At 41.3% G+C, this 18,842-nt stretch overlaps 2 protein-coding genes across 10 annotated transcripts in view; one reads left to right on the forward strand and one right to left on the reverse strand.

The window, feature by feature from the left end:
• The window catches only part of KCNC1 (potassium voltage-gated channel subfamily C member 1), a 118,984-nt gene extending 113,165 nt beyond the window's left edge, over nucleotides 1–5,819 (forward strand). Inside the window, exons 3-5 of one of the 5 annotated variants that reach the window (XM_080998914.1) lie at nucleotides 1,005–1,193; nucleotides 3,627–3,679; nucleotides 4,505–5,819. In XM_080998914.1, coding sequence (XP_080855040.1) covers nucleotides 1,005–1,193; nucleotides 3,627–3,679; nucleotides 4,505–4,564 — 302 coding nt within the window. In that variant the 3' untranslated portion in view covers nucleotides 4,565–5,819. Of the gene's footprint in view, nucleotides 1–1,004; nucleotides 1,194–3,626 lie in introns of all 5 variants that reach the window. The other 4 variants (XM_080998913.1, XM_080998915.1, XM_080998916.1 and 1 more) reach the window with 4 other exon arrangements.
• The window catches only part of SERGEF (secretion regulating guanine nucleotide exchange factor), a 107,052-nt gene continuing 93,804 nt past the window's right edge, over nucleotides 5,595–18,842 (reverse strand). For 2 of the 5 annotated variants that reach the window (XM_080999395.1, XM_080999399.1), the window contains exon 11: nucleotides 10,566–11,188. In XM_080999395.1, coding sequence (XP_080855521.1) covers nucleotides 11,007–11,188 — 182 coding nt within the window. In that variant the 3' untranslated portion in view covers nucleotides 10,566–11,006. Of the gene's footprint in view, nucleotides 6,792–7,197; nucleotides 7,899–10,565; nucleotides 11,189–18,842 lie in introns of those variants that run through there. The other 3 variants (XM_080999396.1, XM_080999398.1, XM_080999397.1) reach the window with 3 other exon arrangements.

An 18,842-nucleotide genomic window follows, 5' to 3' on the forward strand; every position in this document is an offset into this window, starting at 1 on the left:
CCAATTATCTTTATGTAATAAGCATTGTGCAACCGAGGCTTTGAATGCTGCAGCTGTCTGTGCTACGCCACTCAAAAGAAAGGGTTTACATTTATGCCTGGTGATCCCTCTATGGCCAAAACATCCCAACTGAACTGTGCCATATTCCAAGTATATATTCAATATATTCTTTGCACTTTAAAATGTTAGAAGAGCACTTTAAACTGCTTTGAGATTGTGAAGCAAGTCACACAGAGGAAAAAGTCTGTTCTCATGGAAACATGTTGATTGAAATGGACACATTTAAAAGCCATCTATTATCATCTGCAATGTACGTTTGTTTTCAAATCCCATCAGCTGCTTGATTATCTTGAGGTACCATCCTGTGCTGCCGTTGCAAAAGGCAAAAAAAAAAGTATGTCTTTGAAGACAACTTCAGCAAATGGATTTTTATTGTAAAGAATCCATGTTCTGCTGTCATATTCCATTGTGTCCTCTGTGTGCATCTGTCTTAAATGTGTGCCACCATTTTGTGTAAACCAAAATGGAAACAAATCAGAAGCAACTTGTGTAAGGATTATTTCCTGAGAAATGCACCACAACAGGTATAAATCAGCAAAGCTAGAATGCCACACACAAAAAAAAGAATCATCATCAGTGCCAGTCTCCAAAGTTGAGTTCTAGGAAGTTTATTGAGAAACAGAAAATTTGGGTGCCATCTTCCATCATGCTAAATATAATCACGTTTCTAATTGCAGACCTGCTCACAGAGCTAGGAGCCAAAGCTACCCTGTTTCTAACAAGCTAACATTCTGTTTTCCCCTTTCACTCTTTTCCTTTTCGGAAAAAAAGAAAAGAAATTTCATTTGGTGCGCTGCCCACCTCCAACATACCTAGGGCAAATGTGCTACTTTTTTTTTTTCCTTTTTCTATCTCACCTTTTAGCTGTTGAACCCTACCAAGAGATTTCGTTCTGATAAAACCATTCTTAGTGTTTCAATAGCCTTCTGCTTATATGTTTGAAGATTCGAAACTGAATGGGGAGGTGGCCAAGGCGGCGCTGGCAAATGAAGACTGCCCCCACATAGACCAGGCTATGTCACCCGAGGAAGGCCTGCCCTTTACCCGTTCTGGCACTCGGGAGAGATATGGACCTTGCTTCCTCTTATCAACCGGGGAATATCCCTGCCCGCCTGATGGAGGAATAAGAAAGGGTATGTAGATGAGGTCCTGTAATCACATAGATAGTAACATAGTTTAAGAGATAAAGTACTTACTGATAAGTAGTGAGCTTGTTTTAGATAGTGGCTTCTTGTGCTACAATAACAGCCTGATGCCTGCATTTTAAATTAATAATCTGGGCTAGGAACAGTGGTTCCCAAACTCTTTAATCTGTGAGCCCTTGGCAAATCATTTCATCTAGTGTGCAAATCTTGCATTCACCTGCACCAGCCCCCAAGACCTTAGCTGCCATACAAGACTTCACAGCTCAATCTTCTTTCCACCTTCCTATTGCAATTGCTGTGGGACAACATGGTTCCAACTCTTTCACCTGCTACAAAACCTCTTTAAGCTCTCGCCTTCTCTTTCTTCTGTACCCCCCCATTTCATGTGTGGCAGGCGAAGGGGAGGAGGCAATTCAAACCTGCTCAGCCGAATTTCCAGAAGGTCACTTGTAGGTCACTTGTAGAGGCCTTTAACAAATGTCATGCAAGGAGCGATCACGTGGCATGATAAGTTTTGTTGTTTTACATTTTCTCTGGCAAGTGCTCATGTGCCCCTAAGGGTGCAGGTACCAGTTTGGGAACCACTGAGTGGGGAGGGAAGCAAAAATAAAACAATGTTTGTGACAGTGTCAAGCAGCTTAGCCTTCCTCGTTGGTTTATTTCAGCAAGTGCCAATAGAGAGTAGTTAGCAGTATCCTTAATCTATTCCAGTTTTTCCACCAAGGAATGTGAGAGACTCACTGATCAGAATAATCCAGGAATGACGGCTATTTAGAAAGTGCGGGCATCTTAAGACAATTGTTTGGCCATCTCTTATCCATATACAACACATAACATTACACTCTAGCTCATTCAGCTTTCATAACTCAGTAGAATGGCCACCACTCCATGAAGACAGTGTTATGCTCTCCTTTGGCTCCCACGTTCATTTGCCTTGACCACGGTTAGCATTCGTTATTGTGGCCTGTTGCCAATCTCCCTGAATATTTTCACGAAACTTTTATGACCGTATCGACTGCACCTACTACTGAAATAAATACAAGAGCATTTTAAATATATACATATATATATCTATATTTATATAAGGAGAGGGAAGCAGATCATGGCTTATTTAAGCGGATGAACTGATGATGGTGAAAATGCAAACAAATTAATACTCACCCTAAGAGATTATCAAGCGCATGCTTAGATACGTAAAACATATCATTTAAATCCATTTCAGTATAGTATACATACGCCCTGGTCTGATAACTCCAGCATGTGGACAGAGGCTCCAATGTGCCTGTGGAGCTTTCTGTGAATGGTTGCTGAATACTCTTGTGGTATGTTCCCATATAAGAGCATGCCAAGTTTTGGGTGTCCCCCACCAAAAACAACAACAATGAATTGTGGCCATAGAGTGTAACACTGCATATTGACCAACTGCAAATATGGTAGGGTGAAATCCATGGCACAGGGTCGTACTCTACAGAAACTGTAGGATGTATTGCATGTCGGTAGGGGGAGACTATGAATAAATGCCAGTTGTAGAAATAGAGCAGCTGTAATTCTAACTTCAAAGCCTATTGATGATAAGATGTAGTAGGATAATTGTACTTTCATTTGAAAGTATCTCTGCTGAAAATTCCCTTTGTAGCAAAGTGTTTTATATCTGATTCTGTATTGGATAGGTGTTGGCCACTTTCATTCAACTGGAGTCTTCTTCTTCTTTTGGTTATTGCTTCAGTGTATTCTGAGACTTCTGCAAAGTGTCTTCTCACTGGGGATTTTTTTTTTTAAAAGTGTAGTTCCCATGATGCACCTCAACAAGAACCAGGCTCTGCCTGTTGAGTGAAAGTAGAGCCAGCTAACTAAAGAAGTATAAAATGTCAGCATATTGTTGGCCTGTTTGAGGGGTGGGAGGGTGTGTATATATACCTTTTGTGTTCCAACCAAATTTCATTTCCTAGATTGTCTTACTGTCTATAATTTGCTGAGCTGTTTTGTGCATGTCTAAAAACTGGCAGAGGGGAAAGGAAAACAAATGCATGCAACAATACTGGTAAACAAACTGAGTAGTATCTCTATAGCAACATAATAACTGCTTTTGCTTTCGGATGGGCTTTTATGTTATAAAGACATCTTTTTAGGGGGCCCAACCTTCAGATAATATGATATGTAGCTATATAGAACATGGGATATTTATTTCTTCCAGCTGCTTTATGGCATTGCCTACATTATAGTAGAGGGTTTCCATCCAAGGGAAAGGAGGTTATTTCCCCTCTCCACCATTTTCTGATTGCTTCTGACATGGTCATGTTGCAAGGGATACTACTCTCAGCATGTCAAAGCATGAGGATGCTACTGATCTGGCTACTTTGTTGACCATTCTGTTGTTGATCCAATGCTGTATTTTTGCATTTTTTTTCTTTTTAAATGAAGGTTATGAAATGTCACGGAGTCTTAACAGCATAGCTGGCATAAGTGGAAAAGCGGTAGGATTATCCTCAAAGCCTGCACCCTACAATTCTCCTAGCCCAACGAGACATTCTTGGTCTCCCATCCCATCCATTTTGTAGCATGGATCAGTAGCAGAGAATGGTCTAAATCATAATACTAAAAAAAGAAAGAAAAAAGAAAGAAAAAGAAATGCTATTCTTTCTAATTGACCTATGAGCTGTCACAATATAATGCAAATGATGATGATGATGATTGAAGCGGTCTGTCTCTCGGTAGCATCTCATGGGGACGGTGTTACTACTGGTTTTAGTAACGCTTACACTGACAACATCCTTGATCGGTAGTGCTGAGATGACACTAGGTGGGCATTAGTAGCTTTGGCGGGCCATAACACTGCATGATATTGGAACATAAGACAACAAGGTGGATGCATCATGTAGTTTCCTCTAAGGTTGCATCAGGCTGGTATGTGCTTTTTCTTGGCTAATGGTGGATCCACTGGCTCTTATGGAATGGGTTAGGCATTCAGGCCAATGCTGAAACTTGCCAACGATTGAAGATTTTGCTTTACTCAGGATATTTTTGAGCCATAGGAACCCTGCAGGAGTTTGAGCAAAACACACGCAGTAGGATGAAACTTTGCATGGGCGCCTATTCTATGTTGAAAGCAATAAGATACACTGTAGAGAGGTCTCTAGCTGGCTGGCTGACTGCATGGGAAAAAGTACTGGCGGAGAAGAAAACTGGCTGCCTCTGCATGTAGCTCTTTCCACCTTAGTCCTCCTTCCTTTAAAACACCCAGCTTGATTTGAAAAGCGCAGGAGAGAAGCTCAAGTATTGATTATATTCTTTACATGCAGATCTTTGCAAAGAAAGTCCTGTCATTGCTAAATATATGCCAACAGAGGCAGTCAAAGTGACTTGACATGGAGAGAACGAGATGGACAATGATGGCTTGTAAACGTCTGGGTGGAACTGTGCAGGCATAGAAGACCTCCTCATTTGGACAAATGTAATCTCACTCCATGCAAGTTTGCAGGATGATTCTATGTGGTTTCACAGATATAAGTAGATTTGCAGGCTTTTTCTATGGCCAAAATGTAACAAATGATAGTTTTTTTTTGTGTTCCATAGCATGAATTGCATGAAAACAAAAAAACCTGCAATTGTATGAGTAACTTTAAAGGGGGGGTGGGAGGCAAAGTGATCTATTTTCTTTCAAAGCTCTTTACTTTTACATACATTGTTGTAGCCAAACTGTAAAATGTTCTAAAACCGTACATTCCTTTGCTATGGATTGCTTCTTTTTGTATACAAGATAAAAAGAGTTAATGGTTTTAAAAGTGGAATCGGGCGGTCATATTGACCAAGCCTTCATAAATACATCACATTAACATGAAAAAACAAGAACTTTTCATTCAACTAGAATTGTGTAAACTGTACAAACAACTTTCTTTTCCTGTCTGTTTTTGTTGGCATGCTTGTGAAACATGGGACCAACTCTTGGACCTGATGGTAACAGCTGGTCTAGACTTATTTTCCAGCTCTGGTTATGTTGTATTTTATTGGTGTATAGATCCAATGTGAAGACCCTTCATGGCAAATTGTTCACATTACGTAATCAGTGATGAATTTAACAACAACAAAATGTTTTTTTTAAAAAAAATCAGAAAAATCAGAAAATCTGGGACTTACAGTATACAAATCAGGAAGCTACTCAAGTGTAAGCTTGTCTCAGAGTTTAAGAAACAAGATGATGGCATTGTATGCAATTTAGAACTTCTGAGTAAAATGCATGCACAATGTTATGCAAAACAAATCCTAGCATGAAATAAATTTTGTATCCTGGTTTCAATGCCTGCTGTACAGTGTAAATCAGAATTCTTTTCTAAAATGATCAGAGGTTTCCAAATACACTTCTGAAATCGTGAATAAATACAAGACTCCCAGTGGAAATATAAAAGAAGCTTGATTTTAATTTGCTTCTAAAATGGCAAAATTGGTGACTGCATCATCAAATGGTTCCTCCAAATCCTTGATACAACTCGTGTCTACAGTCTTCACGACACTAATAAATATAACAAATGGAAGGTATAACGTAGAGTTATGTAGGTCTCTTTTGCTCCCTCTCTTCTTTCCCCTTTAATAATAAAAGTTTGGCTTTTTAGATGATAATGTGAAGTTTTGTTTTCCTCTGTGATTCTCTTAAATTCTCCACTTTACAACAGCAACCCACATCATGTAAGTCTTTAAAAGGGATCAAGAGCAAAATAATTTTAGGTAATAGTGAGTTATGTCTAAAGCTGTCAAATATTAAGGGTAGTAACAGAGACTCGTGGGGGGGAGCTATAACTTGGGATTCAAATAGTAAGATATAGAGATTGCTTGTCAACATCATTCTTGTAGTTTGAACATCCCATGCAAGGTATTTCTTCAAGGGTTACAAATTCACTGAATACCTCTACCAAACATCTCAGGAAGAAAATAAGACTTCTGGAACTACTAGTTGGTATGAGAAATATATATTTGAACAGGAAATGTTGTAGAATAAACTTGGTTTATAGGTATTCCTTTGCAATAAGTTAGCTTAATCATATTAACCAAATTTTCTGAATCCATTCAAAAATAATAGGAGATATGCTTTTCCAGTTATTATCATCTTAGTAGCCTGGTTCTCACATTTAATAGAGTGGGGAAAGTACTGAAAGTTTGACCAACTTTCCCCCCCTCATTTCTGATGTTAAGATGCAAAATGGGAACTAATGGAGCTCTCATCCACTGTGAGATCCACAGGCCTCCCCCTCTCCCAATGATTTATGGTGAGTGATAGCCATGAGTCCCACATTACAGCGGGTGTATGTGTAGAAGCATGACACGCTTGAACTAAAGTTGGAACAGGCTCCAAGATCAATCACAGAAGAACATGGATTTGTTATAAGGTTATGGATAACAGATGGTACAGTCAGGAGGCCAGTTTCAAAATTAGAGATCATGATGGGATAGAGCAGCAGGGGAAATCGCTTGATGAAGTCAACCCAAAGCCACAAGACTTTCCTTATCAAAACTAGTATATTGTTTTGTGCTTAGGTTTCAGGAAATCCATGCGTGATCTTCAGAAAAGGGATTGTGTGGCAACCTCTCTCTACCCTGTTTAGGAAGAGGATAACAATATGAGTAACAGCAACTTTAAATCCACAAGTGATCTGTGTAGTGGTTATAATGTTCTCAATTGAAGTCCCACAACAGAATATCAAATTCTAAAGAATCTTGAATTATTAGGCTAGTGTATTTCAGAAACAGCACATCATTTTAAGAGGTGGGAGGGTGTATTTCCAACAGAATCTACTCCATCTAAATTAAATGATCCCCAAGTCTCACCCTTCTGGTATATGTGGCTCAGATGATCCACTGATTTTTAGAAAGATATAAAATTGGACATGGTAGCTGCATGTAGCAGATTAACACCCTTGGCATCTTTAAGCAGCAAACCCATTGTATTTTCCATGAACTGGTGTGACACATGATGTATGGTGGGATAATTCTGCAAAAGCCAGTCAGGAAAGTGGTTTCTTTTATTCTCTCACTCCAGAAAAGATTCTAGCTAATGACACTGTGATAAGAGTCAAGCGTAATGGCCATTAATCTAGGAGAAAATGATTTTTCATATAAATTGCTCTCGCTCTCACTCTCTTTAAAGTTTCACAGGCACAAAGAAAATACGATCACTGAAAGGAATGGTTGTTAGGACAAATGAGCATGCCAGGACTCAAAGGAAACAGAGCAGAGATAAAGCAAGAAAACTCAGAATTGAGCTGAGCACTGAAGTATATCGGATGAAAGCGCCCCAAGGCAACACTCATGTGATGGTTGCCCTTCTTTTCTCCTCACCGCTCCAAATAAAGCAATGGTTTTTATTTGATTTCAAACAAACCATCCTACCTGCTACTTTCTCATTGAAACCATTTCACAGTCCGCACTTACCCAAGCAATAGCAAGCCTTTAATAAGGTCAGGTTCTTAATGTGAATTAAGTACTAGAGACGCAATGCATTTTTGTAGTATCTTTTGTAACCAGTAGAGGCAGGGAGAGGGAAACAGTCACACAGACTATTGGTATACAAAAGCAGAGTCAGAAGGGACCTCAGACTAGTCCAACTAGTAAACCTCATTAAATTAAACAGAACTGAGTAGACATAGTTAGGACTATGCTGTTACTCTCTCTGCCTCCTCCCCAGACACAGTGTGATTATTAGTGCTGCAGAAAGGACGACAAATGAATTCAAATTAAAAAGAGGTGTCCTTATCTCATCATGAAGTTGTTGTTGTTGTTGTTTAGTCGTTTAGTCGTGTCCGACTCTTTGTGACCCCATGGACCAGAGCACGCCAGGCACTCCTGTCTTCCACTGCCTCCCTCATCATGAAGAAAGGTATATAAATACCCAAGGTATTTAAAAAACCACAGAAAGTTACCCAGCTAAGCTGTCTAAGGAGAATATGACATTTTCTTCCTTAGAGTTTCCCTTACACCCTCATCCCCCCAAAAAGGGTAGAGATCTCTATTTTGGGTACCACAGATTTAGGGTGCACAGCCTGAAGGAAATTACTTAGGGGCACCCCTTCCAACTGTATGAATCTATGCAACTGCTAAGCACAAAAATGCTATGTCTTTTACTAGAAAGGGCAAGATATGAGTGCTTTTAAAACATACACAGACACATACATACATATATGCAATATTACAGCTTTCACTTTGATTCAATAAATCATTCTAGCAGGCTACAGCTTAGCGCATGCTTTGCCTACATGGATACTACCAAGAGCACCCAACTTTGAACTGTCCAAAAGAATCTAAGCGAGATTCTGCCCCCCCCCCCCATGGCTTGAAGTCCTCTGGGCTAGAGGTCACCTCTAGAGTTGTTTTTATTGAAAGATGCTTTATTAGATGAACCCTTTCCCCCAGCATCACTGCTGGGTAAGTCACAAGATGCCACTTTGCTGTCAAATCATAATACTAATGTTTATAATAATCAGTTGCGCTACTGCTTGTTCAGTCTTTTGTTACGTTGTAGTACATCCTTGTCACTTGATACTATTTACCTAACAAGAGGTAGGATTCTTATGGTAGAAAGCCATATCATGTTCAGTGGTAAAGACCTGATTGACAGTTTGTTATCTCACCTTCCAGCGATACTCAATTTTCTGTAGACTCCAGCGTTCATAGAGAGATCCATGGCAATTTTGACACTGGATTTTGTTACTTTGTGAACCCCATTGCAATGCATTAATCACCTTCAACTAAACTGTTGCACTTGCACAGTGTTTTTCAACCTTTTTTGGGCAAAGGCACACTTGTTTCATGAAAAAAATCACGAGGCACACCATTAGAAAATGTTAAAAAATTTAACTCTGTGCCTATATTGACTATATATAAAGTAATTCTCTTGAATAGGAATCAAATAAACACAAATCAAATAAACACAAACACTTAACATCAGTGGTGGGATTCAAAAATTTTAGTAACCAGTTCCGACATTCAAGCATGGTTTAATATTTTTTTCTTTAATGGCAAACAAAAACGTTGCGGACCTTTCTCTGCTCAGCGGGGATCGATCCGCTGATCCCCGCTGAGCCAGCAGATGACAGCTCCGTCTCCGCACTGTGTGCGGAGAGGGAGATGTCAGAGCCCCGCTGCTCTCTATGGGGAATCGGATGAGAGCGGACCGCCTGTCCGCTCTCATCCGATCCCATCCGATCTGATCCCCACCCAGGACGGATGGAAAATAGGGTGGACACAGTCCGGCGCCCGCCTAGTGGGAGAAAATTTGACTTTTTTTTTAATCTTTCGAATTTTTCAATTTTTCCCACAGCACACCAGGCAACATCTCGCGGCACACTAGTGTGCTGCGGAACAGTGATTGAAAAACACTGCACTAGCAGACGTCAGCGCAAGGATTCCTGCTAGCAAAAGAGGACTTTCTCCCCTTCACCCTCTCAAAATCTGTTCAGGGGGATTGAGAGAACCCCCGGAACAGTGAAAAGGAGAAAAAGAAAGGAGATCACTATACAGTTTTTACAGAATGCTAAAGACTCTTTACACTCTTTACCACTTCTCCTTGTACAATTCTTTAAAAATATACCCCTGCCTCTCCACTCCTTTGGTGAAAGCTCTTTTCCTTGTTTTGGGCATCCTCTGTCTAGACTACTGCAACTTTTGCCTCCCTGGCCTCCTCTTCTTACACATCAAGCCCCACACCTCTGTCCAAAACTCTCCCGACAAAATTGGCATTATTTAAACAGTATGGCACTTCTCCCGAATTCCTGACCCAGGACAAAACTCACTGGCCTCAACTTCAAAGCCTTCCATAGGCATATCCCTGTGTCTGAACTAACTTTCTTGGGAAAGGAGTCTAAAGAACTGGTTACAAAGTTCTAGAACTTATTGATAAACTAAAAATGAACAAAGTTCCTCAATCCAGATGGCATCTACTCGACAGCTCTCGGAGAATTAGAAATGTGAAGATGCAGAGCTTCTAATGAAAATTTGTAAATTATGCCTGTACCCGAGGACTGGAAAATGGCCAATTTAATACCATTTTTTATTAAAAGGATCTGGCTGGATCCCAGAAGCTATAATCTGATTATCTTCACATCAGCAATATTCAAGATAAAATTACCCAGCATATAGAAGAATAAGCCTTGCTGAAGAAGAACCAATGTGACTTCTGCAAAGGTAAGTCCTGACTCACTAACCTTTGACAATTATTTGAGAGTGTCAATAGGCATGGAGATTTGGAAGATCATTGTGCAACGTCAGCAAAGACTCCTGAGCAAGCTTAGCAGGCATGAGCTAAAAGGCAGGCATGAACAGGAAGCAGAGAGTGGGGATAAATGAATGATTCTGACAATGAATAGACACAAGAAATGGAATCCACCAAGGGACCAGTGCTTTTTAATGTTTTCCTAAATGTTCTGGAATTGCAGGTGAGCAGTCAAGTGGCCAGATTTGCTGATGACACAAATTGCTCAAGCTGTTAAAAAAAGAAGCAAGCTAAAAACATATATATGAGTTCAATCTAACAAATGTCGGGCATTACCATCTCCCACAGAAATTAATGAGACTTGAGTTAGTAACCAAGTATAGTTCCTTGACTAATTTCACTGGATTCTGCCTACTTTCACCAGAAAATATTATATTTCAGTGCATTGTTGTTGGTTATGTTTTTAAAGAGCATTACAGGACAAGTTTCTTTTGTTTGCTTCTAAATCAGCACCTGGTTTCCCCAGTAATTTTCACAACCTTGGTTAGCTGTATATAAATATTAGTACACCAACGATTATAGTACTTGAAATTGTGCTGACATTTCTATGGTGGAAGGTTGAAGCGTGGTAAATGACAATATGCCATGGAATGTCCAGCTCCGCATCCAATCAAACGCAGCTTTGCAGAACTCAAAGTCCCAACAGGCTGAGGGACACAAACATTGGCTTCTGTTCCGTTGCCACACATCCCGTGTTCATTCCATCCCCAGGAAAAACACTGGCTACCTACAAGAAAGGAAGACATGTTGTAATCATAGCATTAAAGCAACTAATATAGCACCGATATTCCCGAGGTCATCAATTTAGAAATCAGCAACAGCCTTGCAGAGCACTGGGTATGTTTCAGTGGTACTTGCTTAAGAACGTAAGAAGCTGCCACATATGGAATCAAACCACTGGCCCAACTAGCTCAGGGATCTTTACACTAACTGGCAGTGGCTCCATCTGGAAATGCTGGGAATTGAACATGAAACCATCTGCATGCCCAGCTATAGCCTTTTCTCAAAATACTTTCCAAGTAAACCTGCACAGAATTGGGCTGTTGTGCCATCACTTTATTCTACAAGAGCATAGACTGGGGATTAAAAATCAGGAGTCAGGGGTCGCAAATGACCTAATATTTTCATTACGGATTACTCAAGAAGGGAATCACAGTGTGAACTTTAAGGTCTCAATCCAACTTCATACATGCAACTTTCCATTATCTAAGTCTCTCTTACATTATCTGTTTATTTTTCCTGTTGCAGATGAAGAACCACGTTTGCTGGTGATATTTAGGGCTCTGAAATTCAGTACAAAATTATCAGCCTTATAAAAGGGGTTGACGCCAAAAAGTCTGAAAAGTGGCAGCTCAGTTTTCTGGAAACTATTTCTGGTATTACTGTGCTCCTTTTGGCACTGACAATCAAAGAAAAACGCTTTTACAAATAGAGCGATACCCTTTCTTTCAAACTTATGCCAGTGTAACTGAATCACACTTAAGCAATAACAGTGAGATATCAAGTAGGCTACTGCTCTGGGAAAACAAGTTCTCTATTTAGCTCAGTATTCAGACACAGAAAAAGTATCCTACGTATTCTAATAGTCAGATCTAAAACTACACGCACAAATCATTGACCTAAAACTTTCAAGTTAATATTAAAAATTAATGTTTTAGCTTGTGGGATATTTCCCCAGTCTTTGTGAAAATAGCCAGCCTCAAGAGTGAACATACTAGAACCCTGCCCTTTGTGAGAGAAGAAGAGGGGTTTGGATTTGATATCCCGCTTTATCACTCCCCTTCAGGAGTCTCAAAGCGGCTAACATTCTCCTTTCCCTTCCTCCCCCACAACAAACACTCTGTGAGGTGAGTGGGGCTGAGAGACTTCAGAGAGGTGTGACTGGCCCAAGGTCACCCAGCAGCTGCATGTGAAGGAGCGGAGACACGAACCTGGTTCCCCAGATTACGAATCTACTGCTTTTAACCACTACACCTCACAGCCATCTTTCTCTCCCTCCACCCCTCCACACACAATGCCTGTGAAATAATACTGTGTCCAGACCTGGTTGCCTTCCCGAAACATTTTTTGAGAACATCGTGGCCTACCAAGACACCAATTTGCCAGCTCCATTGCTACAAACAGTGGCAGAATAATTTGTTGCAAATTTTTTTAATGCACTACTGCTTCTTGTGAAAGTAAGCCACTGCTAAGGACTTTTCTCCTGCTCAATTTGCTGACTTTCATGGCTTGCAAATGGCCCTTAGTTAAACAAACCATGGTTTTCCAAGTACTTTGTGCTAGCTGAAAACTAGAAGGAGAAACTTCTGATTTCTTTGCAGATGCAAAAAGAGAAAGGAGGAATGAATAAACCACTCCGTCTACACCATTTTCTTAATAACCAACTGCCACCACCTTTGCAGGGTCAAACAGGCAAGCAAATCCTCCCTCAATCACTGTAGTTCTGATCTGATTGATTGATTGATTGATTGATTGATTGATTGTCTCCCGCATATACATGGTTTCTCCTTCCATGGTTGCTATTCACTTGGAGGGGGGTTGAAAGATCCAAAGAAAAGATCCAAATTGACCCATTTCATAAACCAAGATGGGAACTTCTTGCTGTTGAAGGTACAGTATAGAAATCCCTTATTTAATAAAGCAATGAGGAAAAATTATGGTTCATCCTGAATCACATCTAATTTGGCTGTAACATTTAACATGTTATGGAGCATTAATAGGTTTTCTTGTTGGATTTCTGACACTATTAGCCTTGATGGAACAGAACACAAAAAAACCTGGTTTCACGTGTATAGCTGAAATAAACTCCTGAATCATTCTATACCTCAAAAAATAACAAAAAATAATGGGGATGTGGGAAAGTGTTCCGTACTAAAAATAGCATCTACCTCACTGGGTGGTCCTTTTATGTCTGAACCAGTTTCCATGTTGCTACTCCAGTTCTTCAAATGTGAGCTGAATAATGGACTGAAAAAAGGTGCTGCATATCTTGGAACTTAATGCCCTGTAACATGTTAAATGTTACAGCCAAACTAGATGTGATGCAGGAGAACCATAATTTCTCCTCTCCTCCCTCCACAAACCTTTTTTGCTGATTAGAACAAGCAGTGTGTCTGTATTTCCTTCAGAATGGCTGGTTTACTGCTACATAAAATATACTCTGAACCAACAAGCCTTCCCAGCTATAAAATGGAACAATAGCAAGAATCCACCATGACCCCATACAGAACTCCTGTATTTCTAAATGGAGGGACCATGGCTGCATACCCTTCCTTTATACCTAGAGAGAGCAAGGTTTTTGATTTTACCGATACTGGGTAACAATACGATAACATTTGAGTGAATGTGTAGAAAAAAAGTTCTAAATATTCTAAAATCAGTTTTCGATTATTATCCTCATCCACTGAGTTGGAATGTTGACCACTTCAAGAATAAAATAAGTACTGTCATCTATATATAACATTTTCAAAGAACAACAAAGAGTATTGCGGCTCCTTAAAGGCTAATATATTTATTATGGCATATGCTTGTGGGGACTGCAGTCCACTTCATCATTAGACTGTAGTTAGTTTACTCTAGTCTCCCAGATTTGCCCTTTAAGGTGCCACAGGGCTCTTGGTTGTTTTTTGCTGCAACACACCTACACCTCTGAAATTTACAAGAACGATCTTCACACAACACAGAATTCACTGTCAAAAGGTGTGCTAGCCAATCTTACATAATATCACATAGAAAGATGGAGCATGACCAAAGTTGACAGAGGTTGGTGCTAGTGATTAGAGGAAGACAGTTGGCCCTGAGCGACTTATATTACTTAACAGTAGAAGGATTAGCATGTACAGAAGAGTACAGGGGATGAGAAGATGAAAGGTCCTGCACCTGACTATAGCTGCATTTCTGAACATAAGCATGATTCGCATACATAAGGGGTTCTAGAATGTGTTCTGCCAATGTATCCTTTAACTGAGACCTTGACCACATTGTTAATGTAAGACCTGCACAATCTGTTAAAGCAAGCATACATCAAACGCTGATTCTGTAAGCTGGTCAAAACAACAAGGTATTTTCTCATTGTTAGGATTTTTCAGAGACACACAATGTCTAAAAAGGGGCAAATTGCTCCTTTTTGATGAATTATGAACAATCCACATCCAAGAGAGAAATATCATGAGTCTAAAAATTAGAGGTTTCCAGGAGAAGAGTGTGCTTCCCTCCCCCTCCCTGCTTCCCTTATCTTCGTTAAATGCCAGCACAGCCCATTTTCATGCAGCAAACATTTAGGAAATGGAAAGACACTTGATTGTTAATGTAATTCTGCTGAATCTAATACCTCTGCAGTACATGATGCAGGCTGGGTTGCTTTGAAAGGATGGAGATGCTGGGTTGCTATGGAAACAAGAAGGCAAGTCTTTAGATTGCTCATCCCTGAAGAGCCGCCCTGTCAATATCTTTAAAGACTGCTAATAAAATTTTAATCACTGATTAGAATAAAAAGAATTCCAATCCATTGTTTACTACTGGTGTCCCAGTTTAGAAATTGCCACTTTTTTCTATGTTGGCCAACCCCAACAATGTACTTGAGTAATCTAAAACACAAATGAAAGAATGAAACACAAATGAAGATCTTAACATCCAGTTTGGCTGCTTGAGATTATTCCTCACAGCATTAAGATTCCACCCTCCCTGTTTAAAATATGAGCACCAGTTAATATGTGTGTTCATCAGACAATTTGCTGGCAGGTCCTTTCTTACATAGCCCTTCCCCCATTCCTCAAATAAACTGTTAGAAAAGGATAATCAATTTCAAAACAACCGTGGCAACAAACCAGGAACCTGAATTGGTTCCAGAATAAAACTAACCGCTGGTTTCATAAATTCTGAATTACTTCCCTGAAATGATGGCTTCTGCCTAAGTCTGGCTTGCTCCCAAAGGTTTTCCAAATCTGGTGATAATGAACAGCTAACAAAGCACTTTACTCATATTGTACTCATACTGACTAGGGTGGGAGGTGGGGGGGGGGGGACACGGGACCTTGTCACTGCACCAGCACCACTGGAGCAGCCAAGAGACCAGGATCAGGCCTGTTAACAGTACATGATGCAAGTAGGGGTGGCTCAGGATGAAGTAGAACCTGTGCTGGCCCAGCATGCAACCCCCCCAAAAAACCATTTTGAGGGGTTCCATTGGCAGCAATAGCGCCAGCAGTAGCTTCCACCCATTTACTGCTTGGACAAGTGCACTGGGGTGCTCCTCACTGGTTGGTTTTCACCGCCAGGTGAGCTAGGCATGGCTGGAGAAAGAGAGGCATCAACTCCATCCTGAACCTCCTCTAGCCCAGTGGACTGGAGCTTTGGATTGGTCTGCTAGTCACTCAGTCCCATTTCTATTTTGCTGCTGGTTGTATTTTTTAGGTTGAATTGCTATTTTTATTGAGAAATTTGTATGTTTTTATTATATGAACCACCTTGAGAGGGCTGTATAGCCCTGAAAGACAGCACACAGATTCCTAAATAATCATATTTCTTGCATACTTTTATTGGGCAGACTGGAAGGCATATATGGCATTATACAAGCTGGAGTTCTTGGTAGATCTGGAAGATTGAGAGGGGCGTGGAGAATTAAAAAGGCTTATTCATCTTATGGTCAAAAGCAAGCAAGAAAAATTCAGTTGCTATGGAAACCCAGTGATTTATGATTTTAGGGCAAGTGCGGGGGGTGAGGGAATTGACTATATTAGCTCTATACAAGTTGCACCTCCAGCATTTATGTGTATATAATTGATTCATACTATGGACCAGTGCCTGGACTCGGCAGTGAGCTGGATGAGGAGCAACAAACTTTCTCTGAATCCTAGCAAGACAAAAGCACTGTGAGTGGGCAGTTCCTGAGTCCAGATAATTAGTAAATTACCTGCTTTGGATGGTGTTGTACTTCCCTGGAAAGGGCAAGTTCATAGCCTGGGGTTGCTCCTGGATCCATTTCTGTCACTAGAGGCCCAGATGACCTAAGTGTTTTGGAATGTCTTTCACCAGCTTTGGCTAGTAAGGCTACTGGTGTTTCTGGACCAGGATAGCCCAACCACTATGGTCCATGCACTGGTACCCTGCAACCAGGGTTACTGAAATGCCATCTATGTGGGGCTGTCCTCGAGTTGGTCCAGAAGCTGTAGCTGGTGCAAAGTTCAGCTGCTCGCTGGGGCAGGATATTACTAACATTTTACATTGCTGTTGAAAAACATTACACAAGCAGTCAATTAGCTGCTGGGTTTAAGTTCAAGGTGGTGTTTTGTATAAAGCCCTATACAGCTTGGGATCAGGATATCTAAAAGATAGTTTTACTCTTTAACAAGTTGATCACTGTGCTGAGGGTCTCCTATAGGTACCATATTATCAGGAGGTCGGTTTCACACAACATCGGAATCAGGCCTTTAGTTTTGTGGCAGCTACTCTTCGCAATTCCCTCCCCTTAAAATATTAGACAGGTGCCCTCTCTGTTGTCTTTCTGCTACCAACTGAAGACCCTTCTCTTCCAGCAAGTCTTTTAAGCTGAGATCTTTCCCAGTCTGCATGTGTACTGGAAGTATTAGTGTTTTGTCATTTGTTGTTTGTCACCCTGGTCTCCTTTGGGAAGAAGGGTGGGATATAAAGTCAATAAATAAATAAGACTGAAGACAGCATACCTCTGTATAAGGGAAATCCTGGTAACAGCACAAGTAGCTACTTACTACTCCCTTCTTACTCCCCTTAACCACAAAGCCATTTGTTGGACAAGTGGGTAAGAGGTCACAGATGTTTCAAACTCTTGAACTGCATTGTGAGCATTCTATATTTTCTGCAATGAAAAGGCCTAACCTGAAATGTAGGCATTCCGATAGCTAAAACTCTTCTCTCTTCAATCCAAGCAAGAACTCTCATAAGGGCAGCACTTTAATTGCTTCATATTATCTTCCAATAAAAATCACCATTAATATTCTATATTTTTAGATCTACCCTTCTTCTTTTTTTTAAAAAAAAGGAACTGCAACAGCAGCTTAATGTGTTAATACATCTTACACAGCCCTCTATCTCATGCAGATTAGAGATTAAAGAACAATGTTCCATTAGCAAGATAATTTCAAGTTAGCTTAACCGGGGTGAGGGGGCAGAAATGGCACTGGAGAAAGGGACTAAGGTGAGGCGAAGTAAGATAACAGTACATAAGCAAGGGGAGGTGATTTCCCAAAATAATGAAAATAAACACGCAATAAGAGTTGGCAGGCAGGCATAGGAGACAACAGATGACCATGAGGTAGAGTAACGATGAAGCAATTAAGAGGCATTTCTTTACACATCCACAGAATAAATCTGAAGGTGCATCCTCTCCATGGCAACATGATGTTCTCTAACTGGATAACAAGAAATGTATTTGTCAGGGGTTCAGGAGCAGAGGCAAGGGCAAGGGAGGAAACAGAGAGCGAGGGAGAGGAGGCAGAAGAAAAGATGAGTGATGACGACGACCCGAGATCTCCGAGTCTTTCCAGTGAATCAGAAGATTCACAGAAAGGAGCACCAGTGGCCAGGGCAAGGGGGGAGCCTAGGGGGACACCCCAGGAAGATAGAGCCAGAGGGGACTCAGAGGGGAGCAGTTGGAAATCAGGACCAGCGTCACCGCCAGAGAGCAGGGAAGAGGAAGGGCGCCAGGGATCAAGCGCTGGCAGCTCACAACAGGGGGGAGGGCACGAGTCAGGAGTGGCCACACCTCCATCGGGGAGCGAAGAAACGGTCAGACGGAAGGTGGAAGGTTGGGCGCGCGTGCCAAGTTCAAATGCACAGGAAGGTGGGGCAGTAGGCAGCCCGGAAAGGGAGCCAGGTCCTAAAGCCCGCCGAAAGGAGGGAGAAGAGTCAGGGGGGTCAGCGTCAGCGTCAGAGGAATCCCGGAAGGAAGAGACCCCGGGGGGCAGAGGGACCCAGAGAAGAACAGTCAGGCGGAAAAGGTGGAGCAAGGCTAGGATATTAAGTTGGTGTACAAGGGGCGGAGACTCAGATGGAGCTTCGCCGATCTAACCATGAGACGTAGAGTTGCACGCAGCAGCTTGAGAATGGAAACTGTAACTCAATAAAGACTTTTATTTAATGATCGCTGGCTAGCGTGATCCTCTGTGAGCTAGGATCTGGAAGCAGCTCTGACAGTAAGCTCCATCCCTAGATTGTGGGCATCTACGTCCTCGCGGAGAGGAGAGAAAGCGGGTGCCTACTAGCGAGCTCACGAACGGCAGACAACATGACGGCCGAACAGCAGATAGTGGAACTCAGAGAAGCAGTGACACGACTGAATGCCGAGGCTCTTGCATCCAGGAAGAGAGAGGAGGACGCAGCTGCCGCCTACAGGGATCTCCAGGTCA

The sequence above is a fragment of the Podarcis pityusensis genome (genome assembly GCF_964106645.2).
Source record: "Podarcis pityusensis genome assembly, chromosome: 1".
Taxonomy (NCBI): domain Eukaryota; kingdom Metazoa; phylum Chordata; class Lepidosauria; order Squamata; family Lacertidae; genus Podarcis; species Podarcis pityusensis.